The sequence below is a fragment of the Lemur catta genome, chromosome 4, assembly GCF_020740605.2.
Source record: "Lemur catta isolate mLemCat1 chromosome 4, mLemCat1.pri, whole genome shotgun sequence".
NCBI classification, from domain to species: Eukaryota; Metazoa; Chordata; class Mammalia; order Primates; family Lemuridae; genus Lemur; species Lemur catta.
In genome coordinates, this window is record NC_059131.1 from 23,774,524 (window position 1) to 23,792,921 (window position 18,398).

Consider the following 18,398-nt stretch of genomic DNA (forward strand, 5'->3'; position numbering starts at 1 on the left):
ACTATCTAAAGGCAGATCACTTGGACATTTTCCTATACTCAAAGAAAACTATAAAATAGGAATTACTACAAAAGATGCTATTTATTGTTTTATTATCTCAATCTTTTCAACATTATAAAACACTTCGGATCATAACTGTTAAATTAGAAAAGCAGAAAGAATCCTTATGAGTCATATCTATATATTGAAAAAAATTTCTAATATCAAAATAGTTCACTCAGCCTTTGGATTATTTAAGGGCTAAATCATATCATTACATTATCTCCCATTTATTTTGTGACTTTTAATTGCATGCTATGTACCAAAGTAATGAAAAAAATATTACTTTCAGAGAATAATAACTGTCTATGAAATCTTTCAGTATTCATTTTTAAAATAGTAGTAAAACATATTACTTTGTCATCTAAGATTCCTATTTTATTCCTAAATAAAAATAACAGAACAGGAGCTGTTACAGAAATTTATTCCTTTATGCTCCCATTTGTAGTACAAATAGAAGTCTAGTGAATGCTTTAGAGTGAGTCCTGAGCTTGAGTCTTGTATTTCCCACTTACAGGTTTTAACATTAGCATTTCTAAGGCTGTTTCCTCATTTCAAAAATAATATTTTTTCTTGATATCCATGTTGTGAGGACTGAAATAGATGTAGTTGTCAATCATATTGACTTATACCTAAAATAAAGCAAGTTTTCATGCTAATGGTTTTTCATTGTCTCTAGAGGTAGTACTATTAAAATACTGTATGTAATAATTTCTAGAGATTGGAACTTAAATATCCTGGCTTAAGAACAGTGACAAGTCTCTTATCAATATCAGGAAGGATTGAATGTCAGTTTTTACTGTATAACATTTTTTCTAAATTCCTTTATATTTCCTCAGTATTAGAGATAATGTTATCTTATATAATCTCCTGAAATACTTAGTGCCTCCCCCTTTTAATGATTTGGAAAAGCAATGTATTTTAGATAATATTTTCTTACAGATACTCCGAGCATCACAGCTAAACTAATTAGTGAACAAAAAGATGACAAAGAAAAGAAAAACCATGAAGAGAAAGAAAAAGTTAAGGCAGAAAATGGATTTCAGGACAATTACAGTGTTGTTGTTGCCTCTGGTATGCTTTCTAATTTTTGTAACCTTGATTTTGTTTGGGTTTCTATAAAAAATATAACCATTTTAATTATAGGAACTTGATTTAATAAGTTAATGTAAAAATCTGATTTGTGATGATGTTTTAATACTGAATTTAAAAATATTGTAACAGAAATCCATTATTCTTTGGCACTGGAATTATTATTACACTTACATATATTTAAAATATTATTCTATGTCCACAGCTTACTATATTTTACCAGATAATGTATCAGTAATTTAGACAATTTCATTTAAGCCTGATAGTGTACCTTTGGGTGACCCATACCCTTACAAATCTGCTGAGTGTTAAGGAATTTTTGCATAACCTCCTTGTTTAAAAAAAATGAAAATGGATTCACTAGTTTTCATTTATAATGTGTTTATTACATAAAATTAGTAAATAAAAATAATTTTAAACTTGATTGAAAAATGAGTTTTTAGTATTAGGCTACAGAAGAAAAATTAGCAAGGATAACTGGTAATTTTGGAGGGGTATTTCCTTAACATAGGTAAGGTGATTTTAGTTCAAAAGAGAAGTCTCAGCATAGGTTGCCTTACTCCTCAATTAGGAGACCTCTGTATTGGTATAATCAATCCTATCTTGGAGAAAAATTAAGAACAGAAGGTTTTATATATTTGCATGAAACTGCTTTCTACTAAGTGGATAGTCACCTGTATTTCGGAGATTGTAGCTGTATTTTTTACTTTATTGGAAAGTAGTTACAGATACAAAGTCAGAATTGGTATGTCATGAAGGACAAATAGAATTGGGAGATTAGATATTGGATAGAAGAAATTTTTTTTTTAACTTTTTAAAACAATTTTCTTATTTACTTTTTTAGAGGCGGTATCTTGTTATGTTGCCTAACCTGGAGTACAGTGTCACAGTCACAGTTCACTGCAGCTTTCAATTTCTGGGCTTAAGCATTCTCCTCTTGCCTCAGGCTCCCAAGTTGCTAGGACTACAGGCACATGCCGTCATGCCTATGTAATTACATTTTTTTTGGGTAGAGATGGGGTCTTGATATGTTGCCCAGGCTGGTCTTGACCTCCTGGGCCCAAACAGTCCTCCTACCTCAGCCTCCCAAATTGCTAGGATTACAGATGTGAGCAACCACGCCCAGCCTAGAAGAAACATTTCTGTCTTTTGGTGTTAGCTAGGAATGCATGTTTTATTAATATATTTTATAAACACTCTTTTACTTCACATTAATGTGTTGGCTATATAGAATCTTACTGCTTCTTTTCTTGTAGGGTTGAAATCTCAATCTAAACGTGCTGTGTCAGCTGCACCACCTCGCCCACCATCCAGGAGGGGGAGGGCTATACCTGATAAAATAGGAAGTACTTCCTCAGGAGCAGAGGCTGCCAACAAAATAATTACTGTCCCAGTGTTTCACCTATTTCACAAACTTTTGTCAGGTAATATTCACAATGAATAAATATCAAAGAAATACTCTTTCAACTATATAAATCAGGTGTGTAATCACCATTTTATCAGGTGGTATTGATGGAATAAATGGGTTAGAGACTTTCTCCGTATAGTTCCCTCCAAGTGAGGATAAAAAGGTAATAGCCTATTACATATCCTTTTTAGCATTGTCAACTTACATATTTTTACTTTACTGGCTTTCTAAATTTTTCTGTCGGTGTGCCATCAGACAATTGATAAAGCAAATGTTTAGAGAGTTTATGACAATTTATATAGGAAGCAACGTGAGTCACATTTTGTAGAACTAGTTTTAGCAGTGGAATTCTTAGACCCGTGGTAGTTGAGCAATATGTTCTTCCCAGCTAATACCAATTCATTGACCAATATACTGTCATTAGCGAAGGTGATACAAGTTGAGCATCCTGATCTGAAAATCCAAAATCCAAAACTTTTTGAGCACCAATATTACGCCACAAGTGGAAAATTCTACACCTCACCTCATGTGATGGGTTGCAGTCAAAGTGCAGGTGCACAACATACAGTTTATTCTGCATCCACAAGGGAAAAATGACTCTCCCAGCCCCCTTAAGGTGATACATCTTTTCCACACATGCCCATTACCACCCCCCCCTCCCCAAACACTCCCACAAAAGGTAGTGTAATTGCATGTGTGCAGGCTGGATGCACCAACAGCAGATGCCCACGTGGTTCCAAGACCTACGTGCATTACTCACTGTGCCTTTTGGCTTATTCTCTGCTCTGTGATTTAAAGATATTATTAAAAATGTCACAACGGCCTGCAGATACCCCTATAGGTAACAGTGCTATGAGAAAGAGGAAGGATTTTCAGTTATCGGTGGCACAGAAAGTCGAGCTGTTAGAGAAACTGCACAGTGTGAAACATTTTACAGAAAAGTATGCTGTTGGAATGACCACCATATATGACCTGAAGAAACAGAAGGGTAAACCGTTAAAGTTCTGTGCTGAAAGTGGAAAAAATTATGCCAGCCTCAGATTTATGGGAATGTTTGTTTCTTTGTTTCTATTTTACCCATGACTTTATACTTTAATTAACAATTTCTACAGATATTATTCACATGTGTCAGATAAATAAATTCAATTTTTGTAAACTTTTCATTGGTTATTTTTAAATTGTTTAGTAATTGGTGTCAGAATCAAACTCCTGTAATTTAGTAAAAACAGTAAATAATTGAGTAAATTGAACAAAGTAAATTTCTCTTTCTTGGATTCCAGATTTAATTTAGTTATGTTATTTTTAGGCCAGCCATTGCCAGCTGAAATGACACTTGCCCAGCTTTTAACTCTCCTATATGACCGAAAACTTCCTCAAGGTTACCGCTCAATAGATCTAACTGTCAAATTGGGATCAAGAGTTATTACAGACCCAAGTCTGTCAAAAACAGATTCTTTTAAAAGACTACACCCTGAAAAAGGTATGTGTGTGATACTACTTTAATAATTATAGTTTGTCATACAGGGAGACAGGGATTTCTGTAGTGAATGACCTAATTGACCTATATTTTTATTATAACTTAACAAGATGTCATTTTTCTTAGTGATCGAGTTATTTATAAATATAGGAAATTGCCATTGTTTCCTTCAGATATTAAGTTGTGTTAATTCCTCTTATACCATCACTTACTTTATGAGCACAACTGCTTTAAATTTCTAATATTATTTCTTTGAGAGCTGTGTGAAGTCTCATTCTGTACTCAAAACGAGAACCCCAATTTACAATGTAGTCATAATTTATATTGAGTGGCACATCATACTCAAAAACATTGTTTCCTTATACAGAATTAGGATCATATATTTTTTATCTTTTTGCTTTTCATTTTTAGTTTTTTTAAAGACAGGGTCTTGCTCTGTCACCCAGGCTTAGAGTGTAGTGGTGTGTCATAGCTGAACTGCAACCTCAAGTTCCCGGACTCAAGTGATCCTCCTGCCTCAGCCTCCAGACCGTCTAGGACTACAGGTGCATGCCACCATGCCTGGCTAAATTTTTTAATACTTTGTAGAGATGGAGTCTTGCTGTGTTGCTCAGGCTAGTCTCGAATTTCTGGCCTCAAGTGATCCTCCCCCCTTGGCTGGGATTACAGGCGTGAGCTCCGACAACCAACCTATCTTTTTATTTTTCATTTATATAATATATTCTGTTAAATATTTTTAAGTGAGCATTTTTATTGGTTGTATTTTTATATGGGTATAACAAAATTTATCTTTTGCCCAATCATTGAAACTTACTGGTTGTCCTAATTTTCTGCTATTATAAATGCTATTTAATGAATTTTCATAGTATGAATCTGATATCAACCTAATTAAACTTTTGATCTTTCTCATGATTAAAGTTCAGTTTTTAGTTACTGGCCTTTGTATTTGCAAATTTTAATACATCTTCTTTGCCCAGTTTTTCAGCAGGATTATCTTTTTTTTTTTTTGAGACAGAGTCTCGCTCTGTTGCCCAGGCTAGAGTGAGTGCCGTGGCATCAGCCTAGCTCACAGCAACCTCAAACTCCTGGGCTTAAGCGATCCTACTGCCTCAGCCTCCCATGTAGCTGGGACTACAGGCATGCGCCACCATGCCTGGCTAATTTTTTCTGTATATATTTTTAGTTGGCCAGATATGTTTATAAGGTCTGGTTATGTGTTAAGCATACTAACCTTTGGTTTCCCTCAGTGAGTAATTCAAAGTTAAACCGATATGGTATAATATTTAGTTTTCTGTCAGGAAATTATTCTATTTTTCTTAATTGTATACTTCAGAGCGTAAGTATATATATTATTCGCTATGAGTATCTTTTGAGGACTTACGTATTTTAACATAGAATCTAACTTAGAATTATGCCCCAAAGGACAATGCTTTTCAAACTTCATTAAGCTTATAAATTATTTACAGAATCATGTTAAAATGCAGATTCTTATATGGATCTGTAGTGAGACCTGAGATTCTATAATTTCAGATAAGCTCTCAGGCAGTGCCCATGCTACTGGTCAGTAAACCGTATTTTGAGCAACAAGAGTATATAGAAGGCAGTATCAGAAGTCATTTTAAGGTCATCATAGTATCTAGCCTTAATACAATTATATTTGAATAACCGATGATATTTTTGTACTCTTTTATTGAACAGAGAGAAGGCAACAATATCTACTTTTGTAAATGAAAGAGTATTTTAAAAATAGATACTTTCTTACCTATTCATTTATTTGTAATTTACTGTCTAGATCATGGAGACTTACTTGGTAGCTGTCCAGAAGATGAGGCTCTCACTCCAAGTGATGAGTGCATGGATGGGATATTAGATGAATCTTTACTGGAAACCTGTCCCATTCAGTCACCATTACAAGTTTTTGCAGGAATGGGTGGACTGGCTCTTATTGCAGAGAGACTACCCATGCTATATCCAGAAGTAATTCAACAGGTAAGATAATATTTCCTAATTTAATATACCATTAAAGAAAGCCTTTCTTGTTCTTTTTTTTTTTTGCTTTTTAACTTACTTGCATTAACATTGTGGATGGAAGTACCCTTTTGTTTATAATCTTTTAGCATTGTATAAATCTTTCAAAGGTCAGCCTGTACAGAGCTTCATGAGAATTATGTGGTACTGAGGAAATGTTGTAGATGAAGCACATTAGCCAAATTCAAGACAAACTGTAGCATTTGTCTTGAATTCATGGTTGTTGCACACACTAGCATTCTCATTCTTTTTTTTCTTTTCTTTTTTTTTTTTTTGTTGAGACAAAGCCTCGCTTTGTTGCCTGGGCTAGAGTGAGTGCCGTGGTGTCAGCCTAGCTCAGAGCAACCTCAAACTCCTGGGCTTAAACGATCCTTCTGCCTCAGCCTCCCGAGTAGCTGGGAATACAGGCATGCGCCACCATGCCCGGCTAATTTTTTCTATATATTTTTAATTGGCCAGATAATTTCTCGCCAACAGGGTCTCGCTCTTGCTCAGGCTGGTCTCGAACTCCTGACCTTGAGCCATCCACCCGCCTCAGACTCCCAGAGTGCTAGGATTACAGGCGTGAGCCACCGCGCCCAGCCTAAGCATTCTCATTTCTATGCATCTTTAGGTGTGATATTTACTGTGGATATTATTGGAAATAGGAGAGTAAAATAGTAGTATAGTGTATATTACTACCCAAATATGTCTTTTTGTTTAATTTTTATTCCTGTTTTAGGTGTCATTTCCATTTTAGGTAGTTTAAAAACCGTATTAATTTAAACCATTCACATATCCCTTGATGTTGCTGTCATTGATGTGTGTGCTTCCTGTGCTCTTTTCTACTTTTATTAATGGGGGGGGTGTGGTGCATGGAGAGTTGTAAATACAAACCCTTTTATGTTTGGTGAATGAAGTAGAGGAATTATTCTCATTGATTTTGTATACTCTGTGTTTGTGTGCTTGTATTCGTTTTCTAGAGCTACTGTAACACAAAACCACAAGCTCGGTGTTTTAAAACAACAGAAATTTCTTCTCAGCAGTTCAGGAAGCTGTAAGTCTGAAATCAAGTTGTCACCAGGGCCATGCTCCCTCTGAAAGGTCTAGGAAAGAATCTTTCCTAGCCTCTTAGTGGCTTCTGTTGTTTGCCAGTAGTTCTTGACATTGATTGGTTTGTAGCTGCATCACTCCAGTTTCTGCCTACACTCACATGGCCATCTTCCCTGTGTGTACTGTATGTCTCTGTATACCTCTCTTTATACAAACACCAGTCATTTAGGGTTCCCTAAGCCAACATTTCCTCATCTTAACTTGATTATGTTTCCAAAGACCCTATTTCTAAATAAGATCACATTCACATAAGAGTGATAAGGGCAGGCATGAGCTGGAATCCTGATGGAGTTGTGCAGTGATTTAGCCCACTGTCTCTTATGGAGAAGATGGAATTTGAAGAGTTAGTCCTGCCAAGTTAGAAGTAAAAATCTTAGCTTTTCCATTGGAATCCCAAATGGGCCAAACATTAAGAGTAAAGACTACATCTCCCTAATGAAGGATTTACCTTAGAAATAAGAGCACAACCAAAATAGACTCTCCTCATAAATTACAAAAGCCTCTGTAAGTTCTGAGTGATCCACAAGTAATTTAACTGTATGCTAAAACAAAACAAGACACACTCCAGGGAAGATTTTAGAATCAAGAGTTGACACATCTCATCAACAATGTGGAGTACATAATAAAAAAAATCACAAACCAAGCAGAGAAATAAGAAAATGTGACCCATAGTCTTCAGTAAAATCAGTCAGTGAAGCTAATGTGTTAGAATTTTCAGACAAGTACTTTAAAATAATTGTGCGGTATCTATGAAGACTCTACTTAAATCCAGCAATATGTATAATTATATTAAATATAAGTACACTAAACACTCAAAAAGCAAAAATATATCAGACTAAAGAAAAAAGCAAAGCTCTACTATACGCTGTTTACAAGAGATGGACTTGAAAGCCTTAGAAAGCTAGTGTGCCTATTTTAATAATTGGCAGAGTCAAATTATAGAAAAGCCATATAAGAAATAAAGAGGGTTATTAAATCACTGTGAAAGGATTAATTTAGAAGTCGTAACAATCCTAAATATTTGTGCATCTAATAACATAGCCCAAAAGTACATGAAGCAGAAATTGATAGAATTGAAGGAGAGAATTAGGCAGATGTACAATCAGTTATAGATTATAACATTTATCTCTCAGTAATTGAAAATAAAATAAGTAAGGATATAGAAAATTTGGGGGTAAAAAGCCACAACTTTTATACAGATCAAATCAACCTTTATAGAACACAGTGTTTACCAACTACAGAATGAACGTCTATTCAAATGTATGCAGAACTTCACCAAGAAAGACAAGCCTCAGTTAATTTTAAAGCATTGAAGTCAAACCAAATCTGTTCCTTGACCACATCAGAATTAAATTAGGAATCAGTAGCAATAAGAAAGCAGTGCAGATCTGAGTAATACTTGGATGAAAGAAGGTATCACCATATATATTACAATATATTTTAAAATGATATGCAAACATGACATGGGATATAGCTATAGCAGTGTGTAGAGAGAAATTTTATAGCTTTAAATGCTTACAATTAAAAGAAGATATTTAAGATCAATGATGTGTACTTCCATTTAAAAAAACTGAAGAGTAAACGAACCCAAAAGAAGCAGCAAGGACCAATTAAAAGTAAGAGCCAGAATCACTTAAATGTAAAATAAGAAAAGAAACAAGAAGGCCAAACATTTTATTCTTTCAAACTTTTGATAAAACTGATAATCTGTCAAAACTTAAAGAAAAAAGGAAATCCACACAAATTGGCAATATCACAGATGATAGCAAGCACATTATAATAGTTTCTAGAGAATAAAATAATAAGGGACTATTATAACCAACTTTCTGCCAGCAAATTTGACAACTTACATGTAATGGATAAATTCTTTGAAAAACACAACTTATCAAAAACCTACACAAGAAGTGGACATGTATGATTGTATCTACACATTCGTACAAAATTGTAATCAAACGTCAACTTTTATTAGTCTGTTTTCATTTTAAATACCATAGCTATGATTTTTTTAGTCTTTTAATTTTTAACTGCCAAGGCTATGATTTTTGAAATCACATTAATCCCATGTTTTTGCTGTTCAAACTAAAGCTCATTTTTTATTAAACCAGAACATTTGACAGTTTGAAAAAATATCATGTCTTCGGTCATAAGTAATAGCAGGAAGTTTGTTGTCACATAGAATTAAAGAGAAGACATCAAATGGTTGCAATATGATAATTCCTAAGAACCTCTGATAAAATCACATCCTGTTCATTGACTTTAAAATAATTTACTTCTCTTATTTGTGTTTTAAACATTATTCAAAGTGAGCACATTCTTAATAGAATCCTTTCTTTGGGAAATGGAGCTGTTTTATCTGAACATATCAGAAATTTAAATCTTTGTTGTTAATTGAAAAAAAGTGGTTTTCTATACCTTTGCAATTTTGACTTTTTATTGTGAAATAAAATCAATAAATGTATATAATGTACGTGTAAATGTATGGTTTAAAATATTAAATCCATCTTAATACACACATCCTAAAACAGTACAATTTGAATAATCATACTTTTGACATTTATGTAGATACTAGTTTATATTCTTTATATTTTGCTTCTTTTGCTGAACCTCTGTCCTGAAATTAATCTTATGGATGCCTGAACCTGTAATACTCTCATTTTTACCGCTCTAATATACTATATTGTATAACTATATCATAGTATATGTATCAGTTTTAATGTTCACTAGAATTTTCATTGTTTCAAATTATTGGCTACAGTGAAAAAAGTTCTTTTGAAGAATTGTATGTATATCATAGTATAAGACTTACAGGCCCGGCGCGGTGGCTCACGCCTGTAATCCCAGCCCTCTGGGAGGCCGAGGCGGGTGGATCGCTGGAGGTCAGGAGTTTGAGACCAGCCTGAGTGAGACCCCGTCTCTACTAAAAATAGAAACAAATTATCTGGCCAACTAAAATATACATATAGAAAAAATTAGCCGGGCATGGTGGTGCATGCCTGTAGTCCCAGCTACTCGGGAGGCTGAGGCAGTAGGATCGCTTAAGCCCAGGAGTTTGAGGTTGCTGTGAGCTAGGCTGACGCCACGGCACTCACTCTAGCCTGGGCAACAAAGTGAGACTGTGTCTCAAAAAAAAAAAAAGACTTAGAAATTTTTGCCAGTGTGATAGTTAAGTGGGAATTGATATATAATAGTGGTTTTAATTTGTTATTTTCTGATTTTCCCGAGGTCAGTGGTCTTTCACATTTCTTATTAAAGAGTTTGCATATTATAAATCAAGAGATTTTTGTTTTTACTTTTTGCTTTTAATGTATTTGTTTTGTGATATCATTTAAGAAATAATCTTTAAGAAAATTGAATGATGACAAGAAGATAAGGTTTCTTCTCTGTAACAAAGTACCATTCATTATCATATAGGTACTTTAGTGCTAAACTGTCTTTTTGTGCAGCATAAAATAATGAATGTAAAACCACTTTAAAAATGAACCCAAAAATGTTATGGGAATGGATTGAAAGTGAACAGTGCCTTGAATTCCCGTGCTCTTACAGTTAGGCTATTTCAGATCCTCTGACTCTTGCCTAAACCTCTGTAATCAAAATCTGGCTAGCATCAAAATTGCAACTGTTTTATTCAGTATACAGATGCATCTAGTGTAGATATAGATCTGTTTAAGTATGTCTTTTACACATATGCATATTAATATATATTCTTACCTGGGAATGATCCTTAAATGGATGACTCAAATGTATGCTGTTTGACTCTGTGGGGTGATTTTTAAATGAATGGTGAGCTAACTCTGTGATTAGCTTACTATTCATTTAGTTATATATTTGAGTGGGGAACTTTAAATTAGTGATATGTATTATTTATGGCCAAACAAGAAAAATAGAAGATTTCTAAACAAAACAAAAAATTCCTATGGCATCCATGTTTAGAATTGGAGTTTTTTGTTGAATTATTAAATTTTAGACTGATGGACCTTTATTCCTAAGTGCAAAGACCTTCTCTTAAATAACCACAGTACAGTTACCCAAATCAGAATTGCATGTTGACACAGTACTGTGAGGTGTACATCTTATTCAAATTTTGCCAGTTGTCCCACTAATGTTCTTTAGGGCCAAAAGAAAAAAAAACAATTTTCTTTTACATGGTTTTGAGGGTGGTGGTGGTGGTGGTGGTTCAGGATCCAATTCAGGATCACTTACTGCACTTTTGTTTTCTTTTGTCTGCAGTCTCCTTTAATTTGTAACAATTCTGCTATCTTTGTCTTTCATGGCTTGACATTTTTGAAAATACAGGGAAATTATGTCTATATGTGTACTCATACATATATACATAGGTATATACATGCATTTCCTATATTAGTTTGCTGGTAGTGCCTGGAAGCAGTCTTCCCCTAGTGACATGTGCATCCCCATCTCCCATATCTTTATTTTGAAATACAATTTTTCACTAAAAGAAATGAGGGCTCCTTGGAGAAATTCTAGGGTTGGAGCTGGGAATGTACAAAATAAGCCTAGAATGTCTTGCTGTTCTAGAAAGCAAAGAAAGGCTCAGAATGATGGAGACATGTTAAAAGGATGCAGGATACTACATTAAGGGGATTCCAGTGACCAAATCTAGTTCCATTTGGACATGAAAATAAATAATAATAACAGAATATAACTTATAGAATAAAATTAGAAGCCATACAGAAAAAATTAATAAATGGATATATAAATAGATGGGGAAGAAGGAAATGTTTTTCCTTATGGTTCTGTATCAAGTAAAAATATAGAAGGAATGATAGAGTTATGAAATCACCTTTTGGTAACTCCCATAGCAATTATTATTTCAGGTAAGAATTATAAAACTGCAGTATTGAACGGGCATGGTGGCTCATGCCTGTAATCCCAGCACTTTGGGAGACAGAGGTGGGAGAATTGCTTGTGAGGCCGGGAGTTTGAGACCAGCCTGGGTAGCATAGTGAAATTTTGTCTCTACAAAAAAATTAAAAAATTAGCTGGGTGTGGTGGCATGCACGTGTAGTCCCAGATACTGGAGAGGCTGAGGCAAGAGGATCACTTGAGCCTAGGAGTTGGAGCTTACAGTGAGCTATGATTGCACCACTGCACTCCAGCTTATGCAATAGAGCAAGAACCTGTCTCAAAATAAATAAAATAAAAAACAAGTAAAAATACAATACTAATGAGTCAAAGTTTGGTGAGAAACTATTTAAATAATCTCAAAGAATCTATCTACAGATAATTAATTACAAAGGGAAAAATAATAACTTTAACATAAAGATAGATGGCAGGCACTGCCATACTCATGACATCACGTGCTTCCTGATGTTTGGAAGCTTGTTTTTTAAAGCAAGCATTTTTGTTAATCCTTATTTTTCTATGTTTCAAAGAGATCAGTGAAGTCAAGTCTTTTAATTTGAACCTGATAGTGGAACGTGCAGATAGCCAAGCAGACACTTGTTGTTTTTTTTTGTTTTTTTTTTTTTTTTAGGTGAGTGCTCCAGTTGTAACATCTACCACCCAGGAGAAGCCAAAGGATAGTGATCAGTTTGAATGGGTGACAATTGAACAGTCAGGGGAATTAGTTTATGAAGCACCAGAAACAATTGCAGCTGAACCTCCACCTATCAAGTCAGCGGTACAGACCATGTCTCCCATACCTGCCCATTCTTTGGCTGCTTTTGGACTATTTCTTCGTCTTCCGGGATATGCTGAAGTACTACTGAAAGAGAGAAAACATGCCCAGTGCCTTCTTCGATTGGTATTGGGAGTGACAGATGATGGAGAAGGAAGTAAGTGTTTAGTGTTATTAATTAAGTTTTTTAACACACAATGTAAGTAGGCTGTGTAAAGTCCAGATCATTGCCTATTATTCATCATTTATTTCTTTCATAGTTAAGCTATTAGATGATTTGTTGGTAGCTCATTTCCAGTACTACACATAATAGAACCTAAAGAATCTTCATTTTTATTTCTGTATTCATTCCGAAAGTATTTACTGAGTGCGTACAAAACTACTGGGTATCAATGAAGGGATTTAAACTTGAAGCAAGTATTTAGATCTGCCCTCAATTAATGTGCTCCAATAATAATGAGGAATGTATACTAACATATTGACTTAGCAAATTATAAAAAGCCTTGCACACACTTCAGTGCAGTGTTACAGAGGCTCACAAGTGTGAGATTATTTCTTTATTACCCAGCGATGTGAAATCAGTGGCATAGTAGTTTTTTAGTATGGCCTTGTAAGATAGATTAGACTTAGGTTGGGATGAGTTATTTCATAAAGAAGGAATGATGTGAGCAGTGTTTGGAGGTTCAGAATATATGAGAAGGGATAAGTTAGCTGGTGAAAATTTGCATAAAAAGAAGCATTAAGAGCTCATTTTAAAAGCTGAAATTAGTAACAGATCATGGAAAGAAAGGTTTATTAAAAATGTTAGATTTTATTTTGAAAATAATGAAGATTTTTTTAAAATGTGTTAAGCAAAGTAGTGATGTGATGAGAATAGTTTTTTAAGAAAGTGAATCTTTATTTTTTTTTTTTTTTTTTTTTTTTTTTGAGACAGAGTGTCACTCTGTTGCCCGGGCTAGAGTGAGTGCCGTGGCGTCAGCCTAGCTCACAGCAACCTCAAACTCCTGGGCTTAAGCGATCCTACTGCCTCAGCCTCCCGAGTTGCTGGGACTACAGGCATGTGCCACCATGCCCGGCTAATTTTTTTTCTATATATATATTTTTAGCTGTCCATATAGTTTCTTTCTATTTTTTAGTAGAGACGGGGTCTCGTTCTTGCTCAGGCTGGTCTCGAACTCCTGAGCTCACACAATCCGCCCGCCTCGGCCTCCCAAGTGCTAGGATTACAGGCTTGAGCCACCGCGCCCGGCCGAAAGTGAATCTTTAGATTAAAGAAAACAGAATTAGAAAGTAATGATATGTATGTAATAATATCAAAGAATAATAGAAAGTATGGTGATTATTTCCATTTAATTATTGTTATTTAATAGAAGGAAAGAAAGAAGGAAAAATTATAATTGGAGTAGCCTAGCAATCAGATTTTCATTTGGCTTCTTCTTGTTCACTCAATGACCATGCCATGAATATGAATAAGAAAATTACCATTTTCTTATGTTATTTTAAAATCCCATAGTTTTGATTAGAATTGATTTCTTTCACATGCCATTTAGAAAGAATAAACTGTTAAACCCTGTACCACAAAGTATATTTAATCTAATAAAACTGTATAAATTTATTTGTGGATCTTGAAAGTCTAAAGCTATCAAATGCTCGAAGCACATATTTTTTCTTTTGTATTTTCATAATGATAGAATCCTTCATAAATGTTGACGTTTTTTATATGCTTTTGCAATAATTTTTATTAACTTCCAGGTTCTCCTTACTAAATAGTGTCGGTTGTTTGGTTCATGTATAAATTGTATTTACGGTTGTCCCTTAGTATACATGGGGGATTGGTTTTAGATCCACCCGCATATGCCACAATCCATGCATATTAAAGTCCCACAGTTGACCCCGAGGAACTTGTGTATATGGACAGTCGGCCCTCCATGTATGTGGGTTTTGTATCCCCCAAGTACTGTGTTTTCCATGACATTTGTTTGGGAAAAAAATCTGTGTACAAGAGGAGCCACACAGTTGAAACCTGTTGTTCAAGGGCTAATTGTATTTGTTTTAGTAGATCAGCAGTTTATAATTACTTGATCGGATTTTTTAAATTTAAGTAGATTGAGCAGTAAGAACCATTGCATTTTAAAAATTTACATAATAGTTCATATTTATGGGGTACATGTAATATTTTGATACAAACATGTAGTGGTATTGAGAATCGTTGTATTTTAACAGTCTGTTACCAGAGAGATAATAGGTCTAACCCTAAGCAGAAAAGGAAAAAGAATTGCCTTTATGCCATTTCAAATTGTTGTTAGTGAGTATACAATGAATATTTATTAAAAAGTATAATTATGCTATCTCTTGCTGTAATAGTTGTCTCATCCACCATTCGTGTAGTGTTGTTCCCTTTGCATTTAATACTCATTTCTGGCTAGAACATAGTCGAAAACTGTATGGTGGAAAAATAGTTTCATTCAGTATCTGTTGTTGGTTAAAACTACTCCCAGGGCAAGCAGTTACTTTCTTAAAAGTTAATAAACTTTTAATGCTTCTTTCTTAGTGTTTAGGTTTTATTTTAAATACTAGTTTGTAATAACATTTATAGAGAGAACTGATATAACCTTATAGCTATTATGTTTATATTTCAACCTTGTTTTGGAGTTCTGTATACTGTGTCTTACAGAGCATTTTCCTGGCATTATATGTGATTAGATTTTAAGATATTACTGTTGTATTTGTGATGTTTGGGTTGTTTTATGATAAATTTAGTGATATAATTTTATGTTACACTGTTATTAATTTGTAACCCTGTGTGTAGCTCCTTATTGTGTTTTTAAATATTTTTTTAAATTTTGAGTCCTCTTCTCTTTTCACTCTAGGTCATATTCTGCAATCTCCATCAGCCAACGTGCTTCCAACCCTTCCTTTCCATGTCCTTCGTAGCTTGTTTAGCAGTACACCTTTGACAACTGACGATGGTGTGCTTCTAAGGCGGATGGCATTGGAAATTGGAGCCCTACACCTCATTCTTGTCTGTCTCTCTGCTCTGAGCCACCATGCCCCACGAGTTCCAAACACTAACCTCAATCAAACAGAGGTAGGTTCAATTATAATTCTTTTGGTTATGAAAACTAAATTTAATTCATAGAGTGCAGAATAAAGTTTTTTTCTGAAGTAATTAGTATTTCAGGGACTGATATGTTCCCTTTTTTATACCTAAAAGGATATTTGAAAGAGAAACGATAAATTAATTGTTTCTCTAGGCATAAAACCACAGATTAAGTCATCTACTTGAAAAGCAGAAAAGATTTAAGAGTATTATAAACTTTCCCATTTACCAAGACATGCTGACTTTATGCTGTATCCTTCTTCCTTTCCTTTATTGCACTTGACAGAATAATACTTTGGAATGGGAGATCCTAGCCAGTACAGTAACACAGGGAAAATAAAAACGGAAAATACTTCTCATTATTTCTATATGATTTGATTGTGTTTATAAAAATAACTTTATTTTAATAAGCTGTTTTTTAACCTGATGTTTCCAAAATATTTAAACCTTGATGGTTTTAAATTTATTTATTGTTTAGCTACAGTGCTAGTAGTCGAAGGATAGATAGAAGTCTAACAAACAATAGAGAATCAAACCCACATATATCTGATTACTTGATATATGACGTGACAATGCAATGTTATGAATTAAGTATGGTCTTATCAATAAATAGTGATAGGTCAATTTGGTATCTGTGTGGAACAGAAATGAATCTTTAAACTTACTGTGCTCTACATGCAAAATTACTTCTAAGTGAATGATAGACCGAAATGTATACAATGTATAAAAATATATACAATACCCATTTGTAAAATTTTTTTTTGTAAGTAGATGAAGATATCTTGAACAGGATACCAAAAATAAATAAAGCATCGACCCATAAGGAAAAAATTGGGAAAAAAAGCAGTTACATTAAAATTAAGAACTTCTTTTCATCAAAAATACTATTAGAGTGAAAAGGCAAGCCACAAGGCCAGGTGTGGTGGCTCAAACCTGTAATCCTAGCACTCAGGGAGACCAAGACGGGAGGATCTCTTGAGGTCAGGAGTTCCGGACCAGCCTGAGCAAGAGCAAGACCCTGTCTCTACTAAAAATAGAAAAATTAGCCGGGCATGGTGGCATTCACCTGTAGCTGCAGCTATTCAGGAGGCTGAGGCAGGAGAATCGCTTGAGCCCAGGTGTTGGGGGTTGCTATGAGCTAGGCTGAAGCCGCGGCACTGTAGCCCAGGTGACAGAGCGCGACTCCATCTCAAAAAAAAATAAAAAAGGCAAGCCACAGAACGGGAGACTATTTGTGAGATATTAATAGATAGATTGATAGATAGATAGATCAGGTAAAGAACTTATATCCAGACCATATAAACAGCTTCAAAAAGGCAAAGGCCGACAACACAGTAAAAAAAATGGGTGAAAAGCTTGAATGGGCACTTTACAAAAAGCAATCTAAATATACAATAAAATGTGAAAAGGTATTCTCCATTAGTTGTCAGAAAAGTACCAACCAAACTTTAACACAGTAGGAGTACATACCGTCAGAATGTCTAAAATTTCAAAAAGCAGCAGTACCAAATGTTGGGCCTATCAAAATTTGTAATAATGTAAAAACAATAGAATGGATAAAAGAAATAATGGAGAAAAGCAGTAGAATGGATAAATAAAATGTTCTATGTAATGGTATATTACTGTAAAGTAATGAAAGTGAACAACTATAGCCAACTGCACATGACAGCATTGATGAGTCTCACAAGCACAGCTAAAATGCCAGACATAAAGGAATACATACAGAATGATTCCATTGAGGTAATGTTGAAAAATTAGATAAAGCTAAACTATAGTGACTGGGGTTTCATGCTTAGGTGATAAAATTATAAAGAAAATTAAGGAAGTAATGATTATAAAAATCAGGATTATACTTAGCTTTGCAGAGTAATAAGAGTGTGACGAATAGAGTATAGAATAAGGGAAATTTCTCCGGTGCAGTGTTCTAATTCTTGACCTGAGTGGTTAAGTAGATATTTGCATTGTTAAATGGACACTTGCGTTGATTCATTAAACATTACATATTTGTTTTGTGCTCTTTTTGTATGTGTATTATACTTCACGTTAAGACATGTTTTTGAAATAAATAGTTTTTTAAAATTAATAACTGATTATGCTAGTAGTAAATGTTTATATGGTAATGAAATTTTGATGATTTAACAGCTTATCTTCTAAAATGTGAAAGTTGGAATTTCACCAGTAATAGATATATAATACTATATATGTCAATTTATAAAAGTACTATTTCTACATAATATTTTTCCTTAGAAAATATTTCCCTTAAAAGAAACAAAAAGCATTGGTGTTGCTTATGAGTTACCTTTAAAACTGACATTTAATTACAAATATTTTGAGAGTATGTACATATTATGTTAAATTTAATGAAAATTCTTGAAAGAAAGATTCTTGTTCTAGAATTTTACAGTCCTCCACATAAGTAATAATTAAGACTTGACCTTTACAGGAGTTAAGGTTATATTACTAAACCAGTGGCTCACAGTTATTTTTTCTGTTTCCACACCATTTTCATTTTTAATATTTCTTCTAT

General features: G+C 34.1%; 1 protein-coding gene across 4 annotated transcripts in view; it reads left to right on the forward strand.

The window, feature by feature from the left end:
* BIRC6 (baculoviral IAP repeat containing 6) overlaps positions 1–18,398 on the forward strand; it is a 207,505-nt gene that overhangs the window by 133,250 nt on the left and 55,857 nt on the right. For all 4 annotated transcript variants that reach the window (XR_006734659.1, XM_045549348.1, XM_045549350.1 and 1 more), the window contains 6 exons: positions 982–1,113; positions 2,388–2,555; positions 3,846–4,019; positions 5,809–6,005; positions 12,628–12,928; positions 15,642–15,859. Coding sequence is in view for 3 of the 4 variants with exons in the window: in XM_045549348.1 (XP_045405304.1) it covers positions 982–1,113; positions 2,388–2,555; positions 3,846–4,019; positions 5,809–6,005; positions 12,628–12,928; positions 15,642–15,859 (1,190 nt within the window). In the remaining variant the exon portion in view is untranslated. The remainder of the gene's footprint in view (positions 1–981; positions 1,114–2,387; positions 2,556–3,845; positions 4,020–5,808; positions 6,006–12,627; positions 12,929–15,641; positions 15,860–18,398) is intronic.